Source organism: Phoenix dactylifera, unplaced genomic scaffold, assembly GCF_009389715.1.
Source record: "Phoenix dactylifera cultivar Barhee BC4 unplaced genomic scaffold, palm_55x_up_171113_PBpolish2nd_filt_p 000294F, whole genome shotgun sequence".
In the NCBI taxonomy this organism is placed as follows: domain Eukaryota; kingdom Viridiplantae; phylum Streptophyta; class Magnoliopsida; order Arecales; family Arecaceae; genus Phoenix; species Phoenix dactylifera.
In genome coordinates, this window is record NW_024067773.1 from 281,641 (window position 1) to 303,353 (window position 21,713).

Sequence of the window (21,713 nt, forward strand, 5' to 3'; positions counted from 1 at the left end):
TAGAATCTTATGGTTTATATAGTTCCGGCATTGGATTATTAAACTAAGGATTAATTTGGTGGAGATTTGTCAATGCTTTTTGAAAAACAGAATTGGATAATATTGTAAAAATTCTTTAGTTTATGAGGAAAGCATATTTATGAGCAGCAATCCAACTTAGTTGGGACCAATTAACTTGACTGGATATAATAACTACGATTTTGTAATAAGCCATATATAGTCTATACTTTATTTTTGAAACGAGGTTACTATCTTGGTCATGATCAGCCCACTGTTTCCTCCTCTTCTTTCTCTTCTTGTTTTCCTCAGGGTGCTTCTATTCTCCATACCTATTTCATATCCTCAATGAAACGAGTGCTAGCTAGATCATCACCATCATTCTTCACAAAAATCTTAGCCCATCAATTTACATCTATTTGCATCAGCTCATCAATTCATGCCTCTCTGCCTCAGTTCTTGTGCTTGAAAGAGGTTTGACCTGAACAAAAAGAACATTTACTTAGCCTTAATTAGAAAATGTTCGATATAATATAGTTTTCAAAGAAAGAAAAGTTGAACTGAGTCCGAACAATTCATTAAGAATTTTCGATGCTTTCTTACAATGTGGGACCAACTAGGTCCATTACAATCGATGATGCTACAGGGTGACTTATGTCGCAAGCATCATCGATTTAGTAGTATCATGCATGTTACTATGTAGGTGATGGACCACAGATCTTTCCTCTCTTTTTTTCACTGTGGACACTGGGATCAGCAGCCTGCAGGCACAGCTTCAGCCTCTCTCGTTTGGCAACATCTAGGTACAAGCCCTAGCCAAGATCCACCAGCATGTCATTTACTTTTTTTTACGTATCACTGAGCTCTTTTATCAGCTCAAAGGATGGGCAGGCAGTAACTATTTGCATGGAAACGTACGGATTAAATAGTCATTGTTCAGGCCATTTCCCATTCAATTAGAACCACAAAAGAAACGGATTACTGGGGAGACTTGAAGACACAACGAGCGCCATTGACGGTCGCTACGTAATGCTTCAACTTATCAACTACGAAAGCAGTGACCCACAAACACCTCCTTGGAAAGCTGGTTAGCCATTCCATCACTCAACAGTCTCTCTCTCTCTCTCTCTCTCTCTCTCTCTCGTCTTTCTGGGGTCCATATGATGGTCGAGAACCACACATAGGTGTAGTATAATAATTATGGTCACTGCATGGGGGAAAGGCATGAGAGCATGCACTAGCATGCAGTCGTGGCAAGACGACAGAACATCTCAACTAAGCAGCTCCTGCTAAGTTTAATAATGGCACCACAACCGTATCATTTCCAGCGTGCAGACCCCTGCCTTTTGACTGCCAAATCTTGCCCTGCCAAAGCCCCAGCTAAAGCCCCCTCGAGAGGGATTTAGTGGTAACCACACACACAAAACCACGCAGGGACACGATGACAAAGCAAAGAAAAGCAAAAGCTCCTCCCCTTCCCCTCCAAATGTGTGGAGATGGAATGTTCTCCCTTGCCCTTTACCTTCAGGGCACATTAGCTTTAGCCTTTCTCTTGCTTCTATGCAGCAGAGAATCCATAAAAGAGACGTTCCAGAGGAACGACTTGAGGTGGAAGAGCATATAAAGAGATGTTTGGCTCTACTTTGTTGCATGTGTCTCGTTCCTTAAAGAAGCACTAAAGAAACTATGGTGCTAAAGCAAATGCTCCCCCATGTTAGTCCTTGGCAAAATTAGCTGGCAATTCCACATCAAGCAAAGAAGCCAATTGATGTACACAAGAACAGGGAGATGCAATTTTGTTTATTAGCCAAGCAAAACAATACTGGTTATATCAAGGCATTCTTATATGCATGGATGTGCATAACAACCAATGTGAGAGATTCCAGCAGGATGGAAAGCATAAGCTGCATTAGAAGCTTTTACATTATTTGGACGACAACATGCATGGTTGTATTTGTTGTTCCAACCATTACAAAATATTTTGTTATAACATGCGATCAGCCCAATGTAAATTGTCAGATAGCTAGATGATGTCTATCAAAACTTGGAAGAAGACATGTTTTTAAGTTGAACAGCATAATTAGTGCATGCGAAAATAAAATGGCGGCAGTGATGAACAAGCAAATGATTGGTGGGACTTTTTATGGTTTGCTCGCATTTATCTTTGCATTTGCTTGAGATGATAGAAAGATGAGGACAACTTGGGGCTGATTAAGGGACAAAAGCAAAGGAGGGAGCTTTTAGAAGGTTCCTTGCGGTCTTCTGTGCCTGCCCTTGCCACAACTGCAATGGTGAGAGAATTGCTCATGGGACACCCCGATGAGTCACCATTCCAGACAACCATCATCATGATCTCTTTAGCACTATACATGTAAATTACTTCGTACAGGTTTAGCATATACAAAAGTATGCAAGACATCAGTAAGTAAATAGGCTTCAATGTATTCGACCACCGAGAGTTTTCAGAGAGTCCCACCAGGCACCACATATTTGCGAAGTACTTGCTTATATTTAATTGAATATATAAAGTTGTAAATTCTAGCCATCTAAACTAACCAAATGTGCATCCTGTCTCAAGATGAAGAATTGCTACGCTAAGCATTCAGGCATCATCCCTCTCCTAATGTCTGCATCAAGCCTCGTTGAGTTATAACTCTCGGCGATCACCAAGAACAAGTGTGGTATGTTCAAGCTGATACAGATAAGGAGCCATGCCTGCAGCTCTAGGACTAGGCATCGTGTTCCTTGTTTTGGACCCTTTTCTTGCATTTATTAGAAGAAAACGGTGGGATTTTCCCACTATAGAAAAGGAAGGAACAAAGAAGGGATATAGCTAACTAGTTGGAAGAACTAATGAATTAGGATATGCTATGAATTGTTTAAGTTTGAAAAACTTTATTTATAAAAATTATTACAATTAAATGGCAGGGAATGCTGCCGTGATCGCATGACAAGCTTATCACATGTTCATGCTAAATTCTTCCACAAGGAGTCATAGAGGTATATATGAAGCGCGAGCTTCACTTCAACTACAATGCTTTTGAAGTGAGATGGCAGAGGTCAAGTCCCCTTTCATCCAAGACCTCTTTTGTGGCTAAGAAAGGACCTAACATTAACTTCTACGTAGAGCAAGATGTGGCATCCATTTATCCCCCACAATCACCTTGGCCTCTCCCTTCGTGCACCCTTTCAATACTAGAGAGAGAATGTCTCATTTCCCAAGCTTTTTCATGTTAACTCTCTGTCATTTATTTGATATCCCTTCTCTTTTTTCATGCTCCGACGGCAAAAAAAAACCAACGTATATGTGTTTGGTTAGAAGCATATAGATAGCTTTCCAGAAATTACAAGAGTATGGGGTATTTGCCCCATGGTTTTATCCTCTGATGTACCACCAAGAGCCAAGGGCCTGTTAATGGACCCAGCCACTTTTCCCTGTGCCAAGGCTCAAAGGACACGACCAAGTAGCTGGCAACTGGCACAAGAGATGAAAACCTTTCCATCTCCATTCATTAGAGGGTTGTGTCCTTGCCTCCTTGCTCTTGTGTAAATTGATACTTGATTTCACACCACTTTCTTCAGTGCAAGCAAGGTTTCCATTATCATGCATGTAAAACTGTAAGGTGAAAACAAGAGAATATCTGTGTACCAAGAAAAAAAAATCAAGACAATATCCTACAATTCTTTAGTTAAAGGCAACAATTACGAAGCATGTTTCATTACTTTCTCTAGAGTTCAATCTGATAGCGTAATAAGATAAAGAAAGAAGGAAAACAAACATAATAAGATTAAAAATCAATATATCTTGGTATTCCAAATGAAGCATCTAATTTTCATAGTAATACGGATTCAATATATATTGCCTGGACACATTTACACCATATTATATTATTTAGATTTTTTTTTTTTTTGCTTGCTCACCACTCTCTTCAATAGTTAAGTATTCAGAAGGACCATTCTTGATGCATCTGCCTCATCAATTTAAGGTTAATTAACTTCATGACATGTTAATCAGTGAGTCCAAATATAGTGAAAAGAAATATGAAATTTTGAGGAAATAACTGATCTATATATCCTCCCTACCTGAACCAAGAAATTGAAGGAAGTGGACATCATCTTCCAAATGTTTATGTTAATGAGCTGGCATATTTAAAAACATTAGGACATTTTTGTTTGTTGCCGACTTAAAAGGCTGAGTAATCACAGTTGCATGGTGATGGATCTACATCAACTCTAGCTACAAGCCTAGTCAAATTAAATGCCATTAATTGATGTATTTTTACATCAACTCCAGCTACAAGCCAAGTGAAAATTAAATGCCACTAATTATTGTTAACTACCACAATGTGACCTAATACTATTCTTTGCCTTCCATTGCATCGTTGCATGTTGTTGAAGTTGTACTTATAAATGGAGTTGCTTGCACATATAAAATTAGTTTATCTTCTTAGTCAGATTATCAAAAAATTTAGATTTTTTTTACAAAATATCAAGAAATTTATAAAAGGATAATTTTTATAAAAATCCTAAAATTGTAGAAGGAAATCCATATATAAGAAAACCTCATATTCTCTCAAGTGGAATCATTAGATCTATAGAATGCCAACTTGTACAACTAGCAATAGAATGAATCTAAAGCGTTTTCTACATCGCAAATGAATGAATGCCTCGAGTTCGGTAGCACACAACATGCATAGGGGTGGGGGCATGTGACACGGGAACATCGTCATGAGAAAAAACAGTACGTACTCCGGCGGCCATCTAGTTATATAATTACACGAGGACTTAGTGTTAGGAGACTAAGGCTCGGTAAACATAAACTATTAGGGTGCATGGTTTGATAGACATGTAGTCTAGGCTATAGAACTTAGGGAAATGAAATGCTATATATAACTTGTTTATGTAGTTTACAAAATTAAGAAGTAAACTCAAGAAAAGTAATGATAGTAGGAAACTAACATTACCAAATGGCTCCATATGAAAGGATCTCTATGCTAGTTGTTATATATTTCTGTAGGCCCCATTGCTGCATTCATTTCTCCACTGAATAATTATAAGAAACATGCAATTCTATAATTTTTTATCCAAAAATGAGAGATACATTGAGCAATGCACGACTGCTAATGACACGTCATTGGATCCGATGACCTGCCTAAGAGATTTTATCTTTCTGATATAATGAGAGTAACCTTAATATTTCTTCATCTATGTTTTTGCCACTACAACCTCTTGCAAGAACAACTAGCGGGGCCATTAATTGCAACGATAAATTATATTCTACAGCAAATGTACCATATCAGCAGTGCACTACAGAAATGATTCGAAACGGTGTGAGGGGTACAGTTTATGCAGCATACCACTGCTGAATAATAAAAATAATTATATAAAAAAACTTCTAATTAGCGTGATGTACTACTAATATAGCACATCTAGTGTAGAGTATAATTTCTTCCTTGCAACCTTGTTCCATGTAGCTGGGAGCATGGCTTCATGGATCCGCCCATCTTAAGCTAAGGATCAAATGGTAAATTTTAAAAAAATAGTTTTTTTTTATGAAAATGATAATTTATATAGCTCTAACATGAGTACATCCTATCAAATCAGAAGAAAGCAACAAATATAAACGGGGCGTTTTATTTTTTTGGTAAATTCCGATGAAACCTTCTGTTGACTGCTGCAACGGAACACAAACTCCACGCAAAAGTCAAAAAAAACGGAGTTTATTAAATTGTCCCCGGTTTCTCGCCTGCGTCGTTATTTCTCCCGCAAACCCAAGTTTACCTCTCTAGGCTTGGGTCATTGCCGGTGAGTATAAGAAAACTTTGACTCACATTCAACCTATAGAATTGTGTCAAATGCTGGTTTAGCCCAAATAATAATAATAATAACTGGGTTCATCAAGTGCAAGTGCTCAGCCTCTCCCAACTGGATCTGAGTGATTGGATTGGCAGTGAGATCAAAATATTCAGATACACAATAATCTAAAGGGATTAACTTAATGAGTCCATTATCCTAGGTTTCATAGCAAATTCATATTACAAAAAGATTTCTCTAATTAAAATTGAATCTATTTTATTGCCTACTAGCATAAAGCATGCGCAATGCATATGAGATGCAAGATCAAAAGAGTCGAATAAAAAAAGTAGTTACTCAAATAAATGGGGGGGGCACAAGATGAAATTTCAAGGCAAACCTGATGCGGTTTCATCAAAAACTAAACAGACTCCTATAATATTTAATGTTATATGAACATATTATGAAAAGTAGTCACATTCCCAAGTATTTAATAGGAGATCATATGATCATCTTTCTCTCTTTAGAATCTTTTTACAGAAATGTGTAATGTGTTATTGGTAGTGGAATAAATAGAATGCATAATTGGCATGCTTCCTTTCAATCTCACAAAGGAAGTGCAAAAACACATCATTCATAAAAGCAACATATTTAATTACCAGAAAAACAAAACCAACATAGTTTGCATGGGTGCATTAATGTGTAAAACCATTTGATAGGGATGACTAAAGCTATTTCAAATTGAATAATCTAATATTAGTACATTGCAATGCCTCATGTTTCAATCCCCCTTAATACTTTTCTATGAATTTACGGTAATCAACACTAAATCTTGAAAAATAAGAATACTAATTCAGTCCCATCAAATCATATATTCGGGATGATTATAAGTGAATTAATTTTTAAAGTCTCATTGCAAGCCACTCTCTGTCGTCCACGCACCCCACGAATATGTCAACATAAAATTCTTTATTTATGGAGCATAAGAAACATTCATGCATAGTTATCTATGTACTAAGGAGGACAACTAATAACACCTTGGAACGGAAAACTATTCTTAAATATGGATGCATCTAGAAGAGTTATAAAATATTTAGTATCCATACACTGATGGGGTTAAAGTACAGTTCAAAATAAATCTAATTCTTGTCATATGCTATACTAACATCTTAACCACAATTGCTAAAACAATATAACTTGTCATGATACATACATATATACAAAACCTATTTGTACTCATGCTAGCAATAGTCTTGATGCATCTTTACCCCAAGCTAAAGGAATGAACGAAAACTGATGATTTTCTGATCTTGCATTTTAACACAACATGAGAAAACTACATGTAATGGTATTTATAATATTTTATAATTATCATTAATTGATGAAACAAGTGATCACTAAACTTGCATTTTATTATTTGAGCATGAAAATTACAAATAATGTTATATCAATGAGTACCAACCTCATGCTTCTGTGTCTCTTGCGTCCTAGTTAGATCATTTTTATGTGACAATCAACCTTTTATGTTAAGTTATATCATCTACATGCACAATCATAATACCTTGTAGATAAATCAATACACTGTAAATATTTCTCAACTAAAACATGAATAATTGATTGATACTTTGCTACACTCACAAATCACTTAATAATTCTCAATCAACCTCACTACTTAGTAGTTAGTACAATGACACTGAATCATCAGTGAGAACAAATGAAATACTCATAATCAGAATAGGAAGTAATCATATCATCAATGAATCCATACCAAACCGACGAGAAGCAAAACCAGCAAACGAGATTTCTCTTCTCTTGAGAAGACGAAGAGAGACGATGAGAAAACCTCCAACATACCTCCATTATGGCTTGGACATTGAAATCTCGCTCCGCTCTGATCCTGCGGCCCGCTCTCGCCCCATGCGACAGCGACATCTGTTGCTCTTTCCCGACAATATCTGAATGCCCCCCTCGCTCTCTCCTCAAATCACTTTTCCTCTGTTTCCTCTGAACTCTAACTCACAACAAAAAAAAAACACACACTAAAATTTAAATTTTGATGTCATATTAATTAACGTTATATTTCTCTCTCCCCAAGGAAAGAGCCTGTAGATGTACCCAAAAAAAAAAAAAAGGATAAGAGAGAGAGAGATAGGAGAAGGAGGAGAGAGGAAGGCAATGCTGCAATTGTGAGGAGTGAAGTAGAAGTCTTCTCTCCTTCCAATAGCTTCTCTCTTTGTATAAAACAAGCTCCTGCCTTTGCCCTCTCCCCCCCTCCCTCCAATAGCTTCTCTCATAGCTTTAGGATTAATGGCTTCTTCTCTCCTCTTCGACCTTGAGAACCCGCTCACGAGCGCCGACGAGGAACAGCACCCCTTCTCCGACTCGATCGCGGCGCTCTTCGCCGCGGAGTCCGATCACATGAGCCCCATCGCCGGTGGCCACCTCGATCTCTCCGCCCGCCGCGACGCCGTCTCTCTCATTCTCCAGGTAATCCATGAGTAACAATCGAAGAAAGATCAAATCTTTTCATGAAAAGAAGGGAAAAGTTTCCATCTTTCTCTGTTAGTGAACGATGTCTCTATGGGCAGGCGCAGTTTAGCTGCAATCTGGATCCATCTGTAGCCTACCTCGCCATCAACTACGTCGATCGCTTTCTCTCCAAGCGACAAATCCCGGTAAATTATCCAAAAGAAAATAGGAAAAAAAAAACATCAATGCTTGAGATCCGATCTGATGTAAATCTGCGATCCTTGCTTACAGAGCGACAAGCCCTGGGTCGTACGGCTCCTTTCCATCTCCTGCCTCTCCATCGCCTCCAAGATGAAGAAGACTGACTTGTTCCTCACCGATTTCCAGGTACTAACCAAAGAGTCCGTTCGATTTTGATATCATTACGTCTGTATAGCGATCTTATCTTGATTTGAATCGGTCGTTCTTGATTTCTTTCACTATGTACAGCGAGAGGAGGGATTCATATTCGACGCCAAGACGATTCGGCGGATGGAGCTTCTAGTTCTTGGGGCGCTGGATTGGCGGATGCGATCCATCACGCCCTTCTCGTTCCTCCCCTTCTTCCTCTCCTTCTTCTCCCCTGCCCAGCCCCCTCTCCTCCACGCCCTCAAAGCCCGCGCCTCTCGAATCCTCTTCAAAGCCCAGAATGGTACATTCCGAGCCATCAGATGAGCCATAAAAATTTGATTTTTTTCCCTCCGTTTCCGCTCTTTATTGGATGATTCTTGAATTTTTTGATTAAAAAATTTTAGAGATCAAGATGCTAGAGTTCAAGCCATCGGTGATCGCCGCGGCGGCGCTCCTCTCCGCCGCCCACGAGCTCTTCCCCATCCAATTCGCCTCCTTCCGCTCCGCCATGTCCTCCTGTGAATTTGTAAATAAAGTAAAAAATAAAATAAAAACACATTTTCACCTATTGTCGCATTGTTGGGCTATTTATTGATTAATTTTGGCTTGGATTTAATTAAAGGAGAAGTTGGGGGAGTGCTGCAATGCGGTTGGGGACGTGGCGATGGACGGCTGCGATTCGACGTTCGAGATGGTCTCGAGCTCCAACACCCCGGTGACTGTGCTCGGCCGGCACTGCTCCAGCTCCGAGAGCGAGAGGACCGTCGGATCCTCATCCGACGACCACGATCTCAAGAAGCGCCGGATCTCCGAGCTCCGAGGTGCCCTCCGCCTCTCCTAGGCCTGGGGCCTGAGCCCGGACGGAAAAAGAAAGCAAGAGTAAAAAAAAAAAAAGATAAAAAAAGGAAAAATAGTTTGCTCCGTTTTTTCTAATTTCTTTTCTTCTATTTCCGAGCTTTGGTTGTGGTAATAGAAAAAGAAATTGTTTATAATTCCTTTTCTGGCCTATGATATATTTTATAATTTTGAATAAATCTGAGAAGACATAAATATTTATTAGAGGTAGTTGTTTTATTTAAGATTCTGAGAAGTTTTGGTCAACGTTAGTACGGAGATGGATACGTGTCGGGGTGAAAGGAAGCTGCAACCGCCATATGTTCGACGGTAGTCTGACGGTTTCTCGTGCGGCCGGATGGTTGGATGACACGTGCCAGGGGACGTAGACTCTCTCAAGACTACGTATTTGGATCCCATGCATGCATGCGGTTGGCATCGTATTCGTATGGAGACGTCTGGAAATAATATTATAAGGTTGGGGAGGAGTACATTTTTGAGTTGATTGTATCCCAGTGGTTCGAAATTTTAATGTCTGGAACGACTTGAATGATTTGGTGATTTTAACACATATGATGATAGTTTTTTATACACCATATCATGCTTCAGATTGGAACAGAAATTGATAATTTCAATGCTCTCTTCTTGAATACCGACTGAGTTTTACTTTGGCATGGAACTAATCTAATTGTTAACATAGAATAATTGCTCTATAAGCTTGACTATAAAGAAATGAGTACCTGAGCCAGTGAGTTTATTGGAACCAGATTGGGCCAGCTTGCATCCGTAACGACAGGATAAATACTTATTGTAGAATTATGCTCACGTTGCCTTTATAATAACAATAATTTTTTATGCCGAGCATATTCTACACAACTTTGTAATACTAATGTTATGCAAATGCGCAGTCTTAGCTCAATAGTTTGGCATTTTTTTTTACTTAGGAAGAGGTTCAATGTATGAACTTTGGTGGTAGCATCTTTATCATATTTCTCAAATAAGAAAAAAAATGTTTTTTATGCGCACACAATGCATAATTTAACTCATTAGATGTTTGATAGGAGTTGAAAGGTTTTCAAAGTCGTATAGTCAGACTACCTTGTATTAACCCAAGTTTACAGTCCATATGCCAACAGGTTTACCAATAGTATGTCTCCGTCAATACATATAATTGTACATTTGTATGTTGTATTTCCATCCTCCTTTTTGCTGACTTTGCAATGAGATCTACTGCAAACCACATTAAGCTTTGTCTCCGCTACATAGGTTACATGAAATCTCATTTGCTAGCAAATCATGCTGAATTCAAAAATAGACTCAATTCTCCTGCTTGGATCCATCCATCCAGCTTCTTTCCATAATCCATGCACCAAACCACGTTCAAGCCGAACATGAAGTCAAGTGCCAACTGCCAAGCACAAGTCTACAAGAATCTAAAGAGTGACGTACTGTGTCTCCTTGACAAGTTCTTCTGGCAAGGACAACCGATGAGACATTAAAATCCTGGTAATACATAATTACACATCCGAACATTTGCCGTCAAATCCTGCACCCAGCTCTCCCGTCGCCATGACCGAAAACTTATGTAATTTTCTTTTTCTAAAGCCCCTTTTATTTTAACCGAAGGAGTAGTACTGCATCTCCCAGTGATGTCTGAGGTGAGGCCGTGAGCTTTCATAAGGAAGGGATTAATTAGAGAGTGTTTTGACTTGGAATCCAGGAGCACTTGGATTAGATGAGATGCAGTATCTTCTTGGACGATTCGTCTCAGCTAGGGACCAGCTTCCATGATAATATTTTCCCGCAGTCAAAAGCACAAGCGATACTGTTCACTGTTCGCACAGACAGAAATGTCACAGAGTCATATACAATCTGGTCCTCGCTATAGTCGATGGGTAAAAAATAATTTATTCAAGTAAAAAGAGAGAAAATTTTAAGATGAAAAATAAAAGACAGTAATTAGATGCCAACTATTTGACTAAATTTTATGTTGTTATCATGGTAATTTAAGCAATTGTATTGAGAAAGATGGATTATAATGTTAAAAGATGGCCATTAATTGAACCTTAGTTTTACATGGACCCATAATTTTTTTAGCGAATAGATGGGTTCAAAATTATAAAATGCTCTTTATTTCATATTACATATTTGTCTATTTTTAAGAACGGTATATATTTTTCAAAATATTGTGTTGATATATTATTGTTTGAGATTGGATCTAAAGCTTTCAAGAGAAAAGGATGCCGACAAACCCAACCATCATGTTGTTGGTCAAAATGATAAAAAGCTGCTGGAATGACTCCAATGTGATGGTTGGAGCCCTTTCCTCGAGTACGTGTTGGGATAGTGTTGGAAAAATAGCAGCATTTCCTTCTACTATCGGTTGCTAATATATATATATTTTAAATAATATTTAATAATATCAAACAAAAATTTGTATGAAGATCCCAAACTAATTGCAAGCATCAAAAGTGCTTATCAAAGTAAATCCTTATTCAAGTGTCCTTTCTTCTATCTAGTAAAGTAAGTAGGAGGTCAAAAGAACATATCTACAGATCCTCCGGATACAGAAGGTCGGCATATGTTGCTAAGTAAGGCGGGTGTTTACGGGTGTTTTACGGTGGTGATTAAAAAGCTTTTGCTATCAACCTACCCTCTATCTCGATTGTATACTCATTGAGTTGCGCCTCCGGTCGAACGTTCACTAAGATCAAAGTTTAAATAAATGATATATTGGATGACTAAATAGCCTTTTCTTTATACTCAGTCATGAGTAAAATATTTTTCAGATTACTAAATATAATTATTTATCATATGTTGATTTAGTGATGGCAAAAAGGAGGAAGAGAACCTACGAACAAGATCTATTTATTTGATGGCGAACTCATTTGCAAGTTTAGAAGATTCACCTAATTAGCAGCACACCGTCAAAAGCTCGTTTGCCTGATTTAATCATGACTGCTGAAAAAATAGTTCACCGAGAGAAAGCATTAATGCTCTAGGGCTATCTCTTTTGTAAGATTATTAGTTTGTTCTCAGATATTTTAGGAAAAATATTGGTTTTAATTATTATTCGCAATTTCAAAAAACTTATGTTAGACATGGCTTTCTTTTTTCTTCGATGAGTTGCTAAAAATACTCCGGTTGGATCTTATACCTTATCGAGCATCTTATCCCTTTTTTTTTATTTGTTTTGTTCTGTAGCAGCAAATGTTAGTAATAATATGGGTTTGATCGAAGCTGATTCAATCATCGGTAAGACCAAAGTCATTAATAGTGTTATGTTGGGGGAAAAAATAGACCATCCCACAAATACAATTAAAACACCCAAATCCGACAGCAAGCCTAATTCCAGAAGGCCAAGCTCATATAGGCCGAACCCAGAAGACCGAGCTCATGCAGGCCGAGCTCAAAAGATCGAGCTCATGCAGGCCGAGCTCATGCAGACCGAGCCTAGAAGACCGAGCTCATGCAGGCCGAGCTCAAAAGACCGAGCTTGTCATCCACATGCTGCGGCCATGCCCTGCCGCAGTCTTACTGTACCATGCTTTGCTTGCCGGCCACGCCACGACACATCAACTAGGAATTATACCCTGCTACGACTGTCAACAATTAATGCACATGGTCTCCACAGATCTCCGACTTATTCAAAATCTCAGGCCATCCACGGCAACTCATCGACTCACTCAACTACGTCCAGTCACCCACAACAACTCATTGGCTCCAGTCCCGTCCTCCACAGCAACGCATTAATTCAGATGACCACACTCAATCATGATGGTAACTCATTTAATTCGTCCGGTCACATCACAGGTAACCCTGTATCCCTCCTATAAAAGGAAAACTTCTTCCTCTTTAAAGGGAGATTCTTCTTCTTGATTCAAACTTTTAGACTCCGATATATAACTCATCTCCTTCTCCAAATTAAGCCCCCCTCTGACTTAAGCATCGGAGGGCCGGCACCGAGAGGGCTGGCGCCGGAAGCCCCGGCCACCGGCTTTTTGCAGGTCCCTCGGAGGACGCAGTCTGCCGACATACCATCTGCACCGGAGCTCCACCTTCTCAGCCAGTGGTCACCCCCGGGTTCAATTTTCAGCAACAGTGTTGTTGTGAAAAAATTAAGACATTAGCTCTGCCACCAAGTAATTGAATTTTTAATTGCTCTATAGAGGGTGACGAAGGTACGACTTGACCCAAGATTTTTAATCATGACATGGATACGGAGTTGCTAACTATAATGAATATGCTAACTATGTATTTGACATTGAAAATAGACGGATCTGATATCATTCTTCAATTCGAATTAGCAAAAATAATGTCTCCTTACATAATATGAATTTTAAATATTTATGATCTGATACAATATTCTGTAATGGAGTAAAAAAACCAGTATCGGCATAAGAAATTCAGCATTCTGAATTAAGAGAGCTTAATTAATTGTTGGAATATTAGAGAGATAGAGAGAAGCCATATATGATTAGAATGGAAAATGATCATGTAACTCAAAAAAGTGACTAAAGCTGGCATGGTGTATTGCTTGCTCCATTTGAATTGACATCGTAAACTGTGCCATCAAATGAAGCAACTCGATTGCTGTTAAGGTACCTGAGTGACATCTTTGAGTGGTGTTTCTGAGTTACCATAGCGCTATTGTTGGAGAATTTGGATTGCGGTAGGGCCGCTGAAACCCCAGCGGCTGATCCTCCTGCATTTCCGCGCACGTTCCTCATCACGGTACGTTTTGCCCGAACCCACGTTTATTTGATCTCCCTCTATTTTCGGTAAATATGTTCAGCTACTCCCACCATTGCCATCCCAACATCCACCTAATTTAATCAATCAATCAATCAATCAATCTCTTAGGCACATGCACGTACTTGCAAGCAGACACATTAGTACATAACAATAATTATAATAACAACAAATACAATTATAATTATAATAATTGTAATTGCAATAGTACATTATAATACATTCATAAGTAGAGAGAAGGATAATAATAATAATAGGCATGAAATTGGTAAGCAGTTTGCCAACCGAAGAAATTTGTGGTGGAGAGATGAGGAAATAGGTAAAGTCTAAAAATTTGTATGGATATATATTTAGTCCTATATTAATTATGCATTAGATATATTTTAAATACTTATACGGGATCAAAAAATCTAAATAGTATTTTTTAACTAGCTTTTTTTTATGTGAGAACTTGAATAGTTACAAATAGTATCAGAGCAGATTCGGTCCATAATTTATATAGGTTGATTATAGTATTTGTGATTAGATTTTGCGACACATATGTGAGGATCTATACAAATGTGTGTCTAGTTCTATATCAACTATATATTAGATGGATCTTGAATATTTATACAGATCTAATTAAAAAATATAAATAATATTTTCTAATTAGATTTTTTGAAAAGATCCTGTATTGTTATACCTATGCTAAAACCAGAATGTAGCTATATTTTGCTGCATGGTACGTAAGATGGCTAGTGTATGCTTGTGACTCATTGTGCAGGACTACACGGTCAATTGCACATCAGTACTGCACTGGAATGTGGACCCATATCATTTTCTACAAGGTGATGTAACAAAGATTTACCGCGACGGGGAAAACGTCTCTTAACTACTGCTAGTTGGCGAGCTGCAAACCATTAACTCTGTGAGGATAAAAACTCTTTGACGTACATAGGCTTAACATAAATTAGCCTTTGCTTGCTTAGCACTGTACTTTCCGTTTTGGAAGATCATTTGAAATAAGTTGTCAGTCGTTTTTAATTTGTTGCTCGTCTTATGTGTATATCAATGCATCTTTAATACCAAGGTTTTTTCCAAGACGACAGAGTTTTTCAATATTTTCCTATTTTAGAAATTTCTAACATTTGTCATGGAAGAAAATTTTTTTTGAGTGCATCTCCCGTTTAATGACTATAACCCATTATACAAAATGTACGTATGGATAAACAAATATATATATAACAACCCATAGTCAAAAAATAAATAGGCAACATGTTCAAAAAAAACAGGAGAAAATAATACCTTCAGTAAAGCTAAATGAAAGCTATGGGCATAAAAATCTTATCATGCAAAGCAGTCATAGCCAGCCTGTATTGCTTGATTGGGATATGCAATCCAGATTCATGGCTTAATCGATCAGCAAAGCACACAAACACACCATTATTTGATTATCCTCTTGGATATTCTGATACATGCCTAAACCCCATGAAAAATTAGTAACCATCGTAGAAAATAATTCGATTATCTTAATTTGATGGAGCAGTCAGCATGTAGCCAGAAAGCATATATGCAAGGAGAATTGATGCCCTTGTGCTCCTTTATATCTTCATATTCTCTCTCTTTCTTCCCAGTTATAAAATTTATGAACACAAGAGACCTTTGGCTACATTCCAATGACTTTGGGAACTCAAACTTCTCAAAAGACTTTGGTGGGGGAACTTAAACCTAACCAAACCCCTCACTCTCTAGTTACTTGTTTTACTAGCCCTGTGTGTGAAAGAAAGAGAGAGAGCTTCGCTGGCCTCCCTCTTGTCTCTGTGCTGCTATCCTCATGTGAACCAAAAGGCCACTAGTTACCAAATAAACTTGTCCTTAATTTCCATGGTTTCTTTTTATCGCCAAGACGTTATATGCGTTCCACACCATGACTGTTGGGCGACAGCCCGTACCTGAGGTACTTGGCAGGCCAGTCCTGAAATGTACCAAAATCTAGGCTCCATATGCGATGAGCAATAAATTCAGTGGTATAGAACCAAAGTCCAACTATTTATCCACACTGGAGGTTTGAGTATATGATTTATCCACACAGAAAAACAGAAAAAAGAAGAAAAAAGAGAACAAAACTATACCATTGTCTCTATGCACGTCCTCTGTCGATGTCCTTATGCTATATACAATAATTCTGATCCAGATTTTTCAATGTCCAATCCTGCAACCTAACCATGGCTCATAGGTGATGATGTCTTTAGTTGGCTGTACAACACCTGCACACTTCTCATAATTAATCCTTAAAAGACTAGAGAAGAAAGGCCATTTCTCAGGCAAAGTGTTCTCAAAATAATTCTCAGGCAACAGCATAATAGACCCAGCTAGCATTACAAGCCTCCACACGATGTGTGCAATGGCAAACATCTCGGTAGGATTCAAATTCAAGACCTCTACCGAGCAGAAAAGTTTGGCTAAGCCCTGATCGATCACCTTTCTTTTGGTTTTAGCAGACTGACTTAAGGGCGTAAAATGCAAGCAATGGCATAGTTACGTAATAGGTAGATGTGATTGTTGGGGTTATTGCTTACAAGCACGACCAATTACATACCGACATCATGCTTCTATCGAGGAGTCAGTATCGTACCTTCCCTGCCTGCTTGATTTAAACCCCACATGGTAGAGAAACCCGTCGATTTTAAGATACACAAGGCTGCAAGTGATGCAATGAAGCAAAGAATTTAAAGCATCCATCCCATACTGGTCCCTGTAATTTCTTGGTTCCATTGGCCAGCATCCTTATATACAAATAGTTGGTGGGGTAGTTCGAGCATTGCAAGATCTGTGACGGTTTCTGTGGATCTCGAGCAATGGGAGAGCAGTTGGGTAAGTTGATGGAAAAAAGACAGGGTCATTTGGCATTAGCACTTGTTCCTACACTCAATTAAAAGATGTGTGGGGCTGTCGAGGACTAAAGGCTTTTGGGCAACCTCGCACACTGCGTAGGATTTACTCCGCACGGTGAAAGATCTTTATCAGCTGTCCCCTCACGAGGAGAAGGAACCATGTGAAACCAGAGTCACTTTGACAAATACTAGTGTGTGAAAATAAGTTGACATCCCTCTCAGGGTAAGCAGATGTTTCAATTGTCAGGTCATGCTTGTAATATCTTATATGACGTATAAAAATTGAGACTGCTGCTTTTATATACATGCCATGCTAATAAGCCAAGCATATATGAATCACAAAGAAGTCCAAGTTACAGAGCTATTGTGCGTAGCTTCTCTTTGGATTCTTCTCCACCTTCAAGGCATCCATCTGAGCATGTTTTTTTCTTAGGCTCACCTCCCCTGCATACTTGTTGCATATTTTAATGCTAGCATAAGAACTCATGCGAGTGTGTGTTTAGTTTCATATCGATTATTCGTCGGAGAGATTTTGGATATTCATATAGAACTAAAAAATTCAAATAATATCTTTCGACTAGATTTTTTGGATAAGATTCTGGCTTGCGACCACTAGTTCGGCTAATTTTGACTAACTGTCTTGATTATTTCGGTAAAACTCTTACTAGGAGGAACGAGTGAAACTATTGCTCCTTGCATTTCTACATAGTTAAGATAATTACTAGTACGCTAGACCTTGATACAGAGCACACCTATATGCTTGCCATTTGTTCATAAATACAGTGAAGATTGCATCTGATTGCTTCTTCAAATCCTTATATTGCTTTAACAAAGTTGCAATGATTGCAAGAATGTGCACTTACCATACCAAAATACAGATGATGCATATAATTCCTGCCACATCCATAATATATATATATATATATATATATATATATATATATATATATATATATATATATATATATATATATATATATGCATGCAATATATATGTACCTACACAACATGTGGTTAGGTGATTTATGTGGAGCTATAGCATGAATATTATGTGTATATTTAGCATGTAAGGATGGGAAACATACTTCACACCTTGATGGTGCGATGTGAGACATGGCACCTACAAAGGACATGCCCCTTCCAATTTCAAGAGCTGGGTGCCTCAGAGATATAATTGCGTAGGTGAGGACAAAGCCATGCATGAGGCATCATGCCAAGGCAGCACGGGCTATGAGCACCTCTGGCTGAGGATTTAATCTTTACCAAGTGCTCCATGCTTAGGTAGCAAGCTAACCAATCTAGCAGTTCATGGACTTTAGGCTTTGGGGGCTCCTCCGACATCCGTACAAGCAAATGCCCGTCAATGGAGAGAAATATTATGGGCAAATTTCTACCGTCTAACTTGTGTTTTTCTAGCTGATGGTTAATTTTATTCTGAGAATTTTATTCTTTGTTTTATTCTCTCTTGGCAGCAGCTTAGAGAATTACATAAAACTGACCCTCAAATAAGATGGCACTATATTTGACACGCATAAGATCCAGCAGGGTGCCTCTTAGGGAGAATTTAGGCGGTTCGATGAAATATAATATTGAGTAAATTATAAATTTTTTATTTATTACACTTGTATCCAATAGTTTATAAAATCTACACTTATATTTAGTAAAATTAATAGCATTAGTGAAACCGTTTACCTCATATGAAAAGTCAAACTTATCCTTTGATGAGGAGAAGAACGTGTATATTTTTTTTATATCCTTGGATGGCTGTTATTTCGCTTAAGGTTATTTTGGTCATTTTTAAAATTTTTCTAACATAGCATTTCATTTAAAATTAATAGTTTGACTAACATTCTATAAAGTTATAGGTTAAAGTGTTGGATAAAAATAAACCTCAAGAGATAGACGTAAGTTTTTTAAATCCTTAGATGTAAGTGTAATTTGCTCATAATCTTAGAGTGTTTTTTTGTAATTAATCTATAAAATTTAATTTATAGATTACTGGATGGGAAATACACTTTAATTCATTTAATGAGTAAATGATGCCAAGACACATTGTCGACTTATTTCTTATCAGATTAAATTTTTGGGATCAACTGATTCGTCAATATGGTATTAGATAATATCTTGAATGACAAAAAAGAGATGCTTTGCTGATTTATTTTTAAATATCCTTCTATTCCACCAAATACCCAAGGCAAGCAAAGATCATTCAGCTTTGTCCAAAAGAGTTGAATAGAAAGAGGATAGCTTCAATGAACCAGATTTAAGTTTGCAGAAGTCCCAAATTTCTCCAGTGAAAGGGCAACCAAGCATCAAAATGTCGAACAGTTTCAGGGAAGTCATTACACAGCACACAAGAAGAGCAATGTCTGGGTTGTTGCAGTGAGAATTTTATGGAAGGAGATCAACCAAGAGATTATTAACTTGACTTTTGAGTGGAGCAAGAATTCACAACCATAGAGGAAGATACACCACTTTAAGAAGCAAACAACGTGACAATTGAGGATAGCCCAGAACTGTTCCATCCTCAAAATACCTTGTCAAGATTGATTGAAGGCTGAAACATCTTCAAGGAGCTCAAGAAGATTAGTCAGTCCTCCAAGTAGATTGAGACTCATATTTTTATACATAACTAATGCCTAATTTTGCTGTAATTGACTTATATTAGTATACATCTTAGCCTATGATTTCCAGAGACGGTTACTTTCCAATTGTGATGAACCTGTCATGTGATGAACATAGCATGGAGGGTCATGAATTTAACATAGCTTAGTGCCAGGTTAAAGATGAGATGCTAAAATCTGATGTAGCACAAAATGTGGCCGTTTGGCCAACTCTTTTGGTCACCGGAACCGGTAAAACTTGTGCTCACCGTTATGTCTAGAACTCACAAGATAGCTGCGCTAATGGTTCTAGATCCCAAACTCCAAGTAGAGGGGGGCAGTAACCAATAGTGATTGAATGGCTTAAGGAGAGTATAAGCATTTGCTTCTTTTCGAATAAAAATAAGTCAGACTTCACCAACTTTATTAAGAAAATTAAAAAATTATATATATATATATATATAGTGACATTCTTTCAACTTTGAACATGTTCGAGAGATATCCTCTCAACTTTAAAAAGTTTTAAACTAATTTTTTAAGTAAACTGGTCTCACAGGTCATCTCCTAAGGTAACAAATTAAGTCTTTTCGTAAGATTTTGAATAGTTGTTCTGAATTCAAGTTGATTATATTTCACTTCTTTCTCAATAAAAGACGATCAAATAATTTTCAATTATGGTTCTTATGGATCGGATCATTCATCTAGGATAAAAAAAGAAACTTCAGATATTTACTATCTTTCTCTTTGAATGAGATCTTAATTCCAGCAATGATTTTATTAAATATCTTATAATTAAAATTTCTCTTTTTTTCCGATCCGGTTCCTCCACCACTGCAACTCAGGTCACAGAGTAATATCACATGACCATCATTTATGGCCGAAATATATTTTATATCAGTTGTATTATTTTTTTTATTTTTTTGCTTTCTTTCTTCGGTTCTTGTTTTGATTTATTATTTTGGTTCCCAGTTCGACATTTTGTTCAACAAATCAAACAGCAAAAGAAAATATTTACTCCCAGAGGCCTAAATTCACGATGGTTTCATTAACAACAGCCTTGGCGCTGAAGTTATCAAATACCCCTGTAATGTGCTCCTGCACAAGATCAGGAACAGAATCCAAACAAGTGAGAGAAATCCAAAAAAAGAAGAACTTCTTTTAAGAGAACGTGGAGGAGGAATCAAAGCCAAGAAAATATTTCTTCTTCTAAAAAGAGGAAAGGAAAAAAAAAAAGAACAGAGAGAGAAGATTGCAGGCGGGAATCTGTTTCTGGTGTTGCAGATAAGCATACGGGTCTTCTTGACGGCGCCGGCGCCAACGGTCACATATTTGATGAATCGGGAAGCGCTAGAGGACATCTTTGCTTAAAACCTAAGAGGGAAGGGACAAAGAGAAGGACAGCGAGGGGGCAGGAAGAGAAAGAGGAAGGGGAGAAGAAAGTGAAAAGGAATGAGATAAAGAGCGAGAGGAGTATACTTCAACCAACGAGTCCGAATCCTTCAGGCTCGTTTGGTTCGCGGGAAACATTTTTCTTCCTAGGAATATGATTCCTGAGAAACAAATTCCTAGAAAGAGGATGCCTAGAAAAGTACTTTTGGCATGTTTGGTTGACCATGGAAAAGTGACAAATTTCCAAGATGCTTATGTTTGGTTGGCCATCCACTTTCCTAGGAAAGTTATATATAATTCCTATTATGCCCTTAATAAAAATTAGATTTTTAATGCCTCTTTAATGCTTCTTTAATGCTGAAGGGACCTTTTGGGAAAAAGTAAAAATGGAGTGATTCCCGCCTCATGGGAAAGTAACTTTCTCATGTTTCTTATGGGAAAGACTTTTTCATGAAATGTGGGAATCACATTCCCATGGCAATACAACTTTCCCTTCTCTCTCCTTTGAAAACTCCAACCAAACAAGAGGCATCTCATTACTTTTCCGTTGACCATACTTTTCCCCCTTCTTTTCCCGCGAACCAAACGAGCCCTCAGTCTCTTTGATTTTTTC

At 37.8% G+C, this 21,713-nt stretch overlaps 1 protein-coding gene across 2 annotated transcripts; it reads left to right on the forward strand.

Annotated features, from left to right (window-relative positions):
* Nucleotides 1-7,930: 7,930 nt before the first annotated feature.
* On the forward strand, nucleotides 7,931-10,072 carry LOC103723660 (cyclin-D6-1). 2 transcript variants are annotated; one of them, XM_039117988.1, is made up of 6 exons: nucleotides 7,931-8,277; nucleotides 8,379-8,465; nucleotides 8,551-8,646; nucleotides 8,749-8,950; nucleotides 9,054-9,175; nucleotides 9,272-10,072. In XM_039117988.1, the coding sequence occupies exons 1-6, from the start codon at nucleotides 8,098-8,100 to the stop codon at nucleotides 9,488-9,490; spliced, it is 906 nt and encodes a 301-aa protein (XP_038973916.1). In that variant the 5' UTR covers nucleotides 7,931-8,097; the 3' UTR covers nucleotides 9,491-10,072. The 2 variants fall into 2 exon arrangements, with proteins under 2 accessions (XP_038973916.1, XP_008812858.1); XM_008814636.4 differs by having other exon boundaries at nucleotides 7,933-8,277; nucleotides 9,054-9,184.
* The last annotated feature ends 11,641 nt before the right edge of the window (nucleotides 10,073-21,713 follow it).

Bases quoted from the DNA above. Each gene is read 5' to 3' on its own strand.
- LOC103723660 (XM_008814636.4), top strand. From the start codon at position 8,098: ATGGCTTCTTCTCTCCTCTTCGACCTTGAGAACCCGCTCACGAGCGCC. The intron at 8,466-8,550 runs GTAAATTATCCA...CCTTGCTTACAG, and splicing joins TCTCCAAGCGACAAATCCCG to AGCGACAAGCCCTGGGTCGT. The intron at 8,647-8,748 runs GTACTAACCAAA...CACTATGTACAG, and splicing joins TGTTCCTCACCGATTTCCAG to CGAGAGGAGGGATTCATATT.